This window comes from Terrapene carolina, unplaced genomic scaffold, assembly GCF_002925995.2.
Source record: "Terrapene carolina triunguis isolate 2854851 unplaced genomic scaffold, T_m_triunguis-2.0 Scaffold27913, whole genome shotgun sequence".
In the NCBI taxonomy this organism is placed as follows: domain Eukaryota; kingdom Metazoa; phylum Chordata; order Testudines; family Emydidae; genus Terrapene; species Terrapene triunguis.
Window position 1 is genome coordinate 1 of NW_020692264.1, and position 5,332 is coordinate 5,332.

Below are 5,332 nucleotides of genomic sequence, written 5' to 3' on the forward strand. Positions count from 1 at the left end.
CGGCTCCCACCTGGCCCCAGGGCAGGGACTGGCTGGCTCAGGGGGGCAGGGAATGGAGCAGGGGCCTGTCCCCTCTAGGGGACGCCAGCTCCCATTTGGCCACAGAGTGGAGGACTGGCTGGCTCAGGGGGGCGAGTTCTTACCGAGAGGATCTGGTCCCCTTTCCGCAGCTCCCCACTCAGGTCAGCCGGCCCCCCGGCCAGGATGAAGGAGATGAAGATTCCTTCACCGTCCTCACCCCCGACAATGTTGAATCCCAGGCCCGTCGAGCCGCGGTGGATGATGATCCGGCGGGGTTCCCTGGGGGGGTGGGGTGGGGGTAGAGAGGTCAGGAACCCCCATGGGGAAGGAGGACAGTCACCGACGAAGTCCCGCAACACCCCACCACCAGAGTGCACAGCGGGGGATGCAGAGCACCCAGGAACGATGGGGTGTGTGAGGTCTGACTGTAATGACCCCTTTAGGTTACAGTGGGTGGCTGTATGTCTTGTGGGCGACGGTAGATTACGTGTGCGGCTGTACGTCGCTGCAACTTTGTGTGTGTGTGTGTGTGTGTGTGTGTGTGTTTGCCTCGTGCGCCTGTACATCACAGGCGCACTCTTGAACCTCCACAACATGTAGGCACCAGTACTTTCACCGGCGCCTGTGTGCATTTGCCAGTACCCCTCCTGTTTGCCTGTATGCAAGGTGTACACCTGAACCTTGCGGATGCGCCCGTGTGCCTGTACTTCATCATGAGGCTGTAAGGGTTGCATGGACTGGCAGGGCGCCTATATCTTATCTTTGTGCTTGTAGCACCTGTTACAGGATGTGATAACATATACATTTGACATGTACTCCTGTTTGAACGCCTGTACATCCTGTGGGCACCTGAACATTACATGGTAGCCTGTAGGTCACAAGTGTGGCCGTGTGTTACATGTCTACCTGTATATTCCAGATGCAGCTGTATATTCTGTAAATACCTATACAGCATCTGAGCGCCTGTACCTTACCGAGTTGCCTGTTCATTATGTGGCTGAGTGTATGTCAGAACGGTGTCTGTGTGTTATGTGGGTACCTGAATGTCTCACGGCTGCCTGTCTATTAGCTGTGCGCCTCTGTGTTATGTACACAGCTGTACATTACCTGTGCGCCTGTGTGTTACGGTGGGTGGCTGCACATTACCCGTGTGCCTGTGTGTTATGGTGGGTGGCTGTACATTACTCGTGTGCCTGTGTGTTATGGTGGGTGGCTGTACATTACCTGTATGTTACAGTGGGTGGCTATAGGTAACCTTTGCGCCTGTATGTTACAGTGTTTGGCTGTATGTAACCTGTGCACCTGTATGTTACCGTGCATGGCTGTATGTAACCTGTGCACCTGTATGTCACGGTGTGTGCTTTTACATTAATTATGTGCCTGTACATTACGGTGCATGGTTGTCCATTACCTGTGCACCTGTATGTCACGGTGGGTGGCTGTACATTACTTGTGCACCTGTATGTTACCGTGCATGGCTGTATGTAACCTGTTCACCTGTATCTTACAGTGTGTGGATGTACATTATCTGTGCGCCTGTATGTCACGATGTGTGGTTTTACATTACCTCTGCGCCTGTACATTATGGTGCATGGTTGTCCACTGCCTGTGCACCAGTATATCATGCATGCGGCTGTGTGTTACATGTACGCCTGTATATTACGGGTACACCTGTCGTCTCCTGCACTCAGGCGCCTACACTTCAGACGGATAACTGTGTGCACCCCTGGCAGATGAACGCCATTAAGAGGCCACAAAGGGGGTGATCTTTGTACACCCCAAACCGTGCCCCCTTCCTCTCTGGGCGGCAGGCGCCAGTCACCTCCCTCCCTCGGCACCCAGCCCTGCTAGGAGGCAGCCCCCAGGGGAGGGGCAGGGGCTTTGCTCACCTGGGTATGTCCTCTTCCCCCATCATCTCCTTGGGGATGGGGGAGTAGCGCCGGGGGGAGGTGGGGGTCATGGCTTGGGGGTAGTCGGTCCCCAGGTAACTCTGGTGGCTGATTTCGTTGTCCAGGTGCTGGGAATACGCTGGAGCAGGGAGAGAAAAGGGGGCGGCGTTAATGGCTGAGATGTGGCCACCTCTGGGGTGGGGCGGCCGTTCAGGCCGGGCTCCCGCCCCGCTCCCTGCCCCCCCCAGCACAGTTCTCACAGGTGGTGATGTCGGGCGGGGCGTAGGAGTCGTTGAGGTACATGTTGGTGGGTTTGGCCACCTTCAGGTAGACGACGTCGTACGTGTTCTTCAGCGCGGCCACGGCGTCCTCGTGCATCACATCCTCCAGGCTGACGTTGTTCACCTGGGGGAGGGGGGACGGGGGGGATGCAGGGTCAGACCCATGGGCCCCATCTCCCCCCCCCAGTATCCCACCTGCCTCCTGCCCCGGCTCAGACCCACGGGCTCTTCTACTCTCGGCGATATCCAGCGGCAGGGAGTTCTGCAGGGAGTCCCCACACAGCTCAGCACCCCTCCCTGCTCCAGCAAGCCCCTCCCACTCAGCTTTCCCCAGACATAGGCTCCTCCCCCTCAGCTAAGCCTCTCCCTTCAATTAGGCCCCTCCCCTAACACTTGCCACTCCGCTAAGCCCCTCCCACCCTCCACTCCCTCCGCTCAGGCCCATCTCCCCCCAGGGCTCAGTTAACCCCTGCCTGGCTGGGGCGGGGGGGGGTGACTCACCGCCAGGATCTTGTCCCCGATCTGGAGGCGCCCGTCCTTGTGGGCGGCCCCCCCCTCGATGATCTTGGTGACGTAGATGCTGTTGTCCCCGGGGATGTGCTGGTTCCCGACACCCCCCGCGATGCTGAACCCCAGACCTGAGCAGGGGGGAAGGGGAGAGAGATTCAGAGCGGGAGATTTTTGGGGCCAGGGGGGCAGACAGATCTGAGGCGAGTCAGAGAGAAAGGGACGGGGGGGGGAGATCCCGGGGGTTCCCCCTCTGGGGAGGATGGGGAGATGATGGGGTTTGGGGGGATCCCGGGAAAGAAAGGGGGAACCTCTGCCCGAGGGGGAGGATCTCCTAGGAGAAGAAAGGGGGGCCGTCAGGGGGAGCAGAGACTGTATGCGGGGGCTAGTGGTGATGTGGAGGGGACTTCAGGGGGACCCCTGGCTTTGGCATGTGCTGGGTCCAAGGGCCTCTCTCCAGTATGTGGGTTATCCGGTGGGGGTGGGGGTCTCTTAGTGGGTGGGACACCAGGGGGTATTGAGGGATTCTCTTTGGGGGTTCCTTAGCAGGGGACCAGGGGGGTGGATGATGGAGTCCCTGGATCTAGGGGGGATCTGGGGTGTTCTCTCGGGAGGCCCCAGGGGATGGAAGCAGGAGGGGGGCTGTGGGGGTGGCTGGCGGGGCAGGGGGTGTATGTGACCCCCAAGTTCTCAGGGTCTCTCCAAGGGAAGACGAGGGGTGCACAGGCACATCCCCAGCCATGGGGGGGGGTCTCTCAGAGGGAGGATGTTCCCAAGGAGCTTGGGGGGCTGTCTGGGGTATCCCGAGCCATAGGCGGGTTTCAGGGGGGCTATCCAGGGGGCTCCCCAGCCGCAGGGCGTCTCTGACCTTTGGGCCCCTTGATGAGCTTCACCTCCATGACCTTCTCGGCCAGGGCCTTACGCCGCATGACGTAGAGACGCACGATGGAGCCGGCTTCCTTCAGCGCCTCCACCGCCGTGCTGTGCGTCACCTCTCGCACGTCCACGTCGTTCACAAACAGGATGCTGTCGTTCACCCTGGGGCAGGGACACGGGGAGGGGGCGGATCAGGGGGGTTCACGGGGGCGGGCACGGCCCCAACTGGGGCCCAGGCGGCCCGGGGCGATTGTGAGCGGGTGCCATGTGCAAGCGTGCGACATGTGCGATGAGCAAGCGTGCGATGAGTGATGGCGCAATGGGGGAGAAACGAGCAGCCGTGCAAGGAGCGCTTCAGCGGGTATGCCATGGGCAATTGGGGAATGAGTGTGCAAAAAGTAACAGAGCGGCAAGCAATTGTGCAGTGAGCAGTTGTGAGCCTCTGCAATTAGCAGTTGTGCAATGAGCGTGCAATGACCAACTGGGCAATGAGAGATTGTGCAAGAAATGATTGTGAGCATCTGCAAGAGCGATTATGCAAGGAACAAACTAGGAGAGTCTGCAATCAGCTGTTGTGCAAGGAGCAATTGTGCAAGGAACGAGTAGGTGTGTGTGCAAGGAGCAGTCGTGCAAAGAGTCATTGTGAGCACATGCCATGAGCGATTGTGTGATGAGGAATTGCGCAGAAAGTTATTGTGATCACAGGGAATGAGTGTGGGATGAGCAATTGTGTAGTGAGTGATTGTGAACATCTCCAACGAGTGATTGTGCAAGTGTGAGTGTGTGCCATGAGCAACTGTGTAACAATTGTGCAACGGGTGCTGGTGCAGGGAACAATTGTGCAAAGGGGGATTGGGGGACCCTCTGCAATGAGCGATTGTGCAACCAGCAATTGTGAGAATTTGCCATGAGTGATGGGGTCATCAGTGTGCAATGAGCAATTGTGCAAGGAGTGAGGACAAGCACGTGCCACCAGTGATTGTGTAATGAGCGTGCAATGTGTGGTTGTGCAGTGAGCGATTGTGAGCACTTACAATGAGCAATTGTGCACTGAGAAATTGTGAGCATGTGCCATGAGTGATTGTGCACATGCAATGAGTTTTGGATGAGTGCAACAAGCAGTTGTGAGCATAAGCAATTGTGCAATGAGTGTGCAAGGAGTGACTGTGAGCTTGCGCAAAGAGTGAGGGGTGAGTGATTGTGCAACAAATGATGGTGACAGTTTGCAATAAGCGATTGTGTGCAGGCCATGAGTTATTGTATATGTGTGTGATGAGTGTGCCATGAGTGATTGTGCCCCAAGCAACTGTGCGCACACAAGTGTAAGGAGCAATTGTGAACATGCAATGAGTGATTGTGCAAGTCATTAGGTGCATGTGCAAAGAACATTTAGCAAACCGGTTCGCACGTGTGCGAGGAGTGATTCTGCACGATTGTGCACATGGACAGCCAGCCATTCTGGGCACGAGGCAAGGTGATCGTGCAAGAGGCGGTGGGTGTATATGCAATACGCCACTGTGGGAGCACCGAGGCGTGTCTTTGCATACGTCCGAGAGTTTGTGCCAGTGCTGGGCACGTGCAAAGAAGCAGCATGCAAGCCAGTGTGCACAGTCACACAATTGCTGAGTGCACACTCACTGCACAGGCTCGTGCGCTCACAACCTTACACCCCCAGCGCACAGGCTCACAATCGCTTGCACAATCACTCACTCCCCACTCCCCAGCCCCTCCTCTGCCCCCCACCACTCCCCCCCCCCC

At 57.5% G+C, this 5,332-nt stretch overlaps 1 protein-coding gene across 1 annotated transcript; it reads right to left on the reverse strand.

Annotated features, from left to right (window-relative positions):
• Nucleotides 1–143: 143 nt before the first annotated feature.
• Nucleotides 144–3,736, reverse strand: LOC112125081 (disks large homolog 4; the record flags this gene model as incomplete). Its single annotated transcript, XM_026662492.2, has 5 exons — nt 144–300; nt 1,911–2,049; nt 2,171–2,315; nt 2,693–2,829; nt 3,567–3,736. Coding segments are annotated over 5 exons (748 nt in total), but the record flags the coding sequence as incomplete, so codon positions are not given.
• Nucleotides 3,737–5,332: the final 1,596 nt, after the last annotated feature.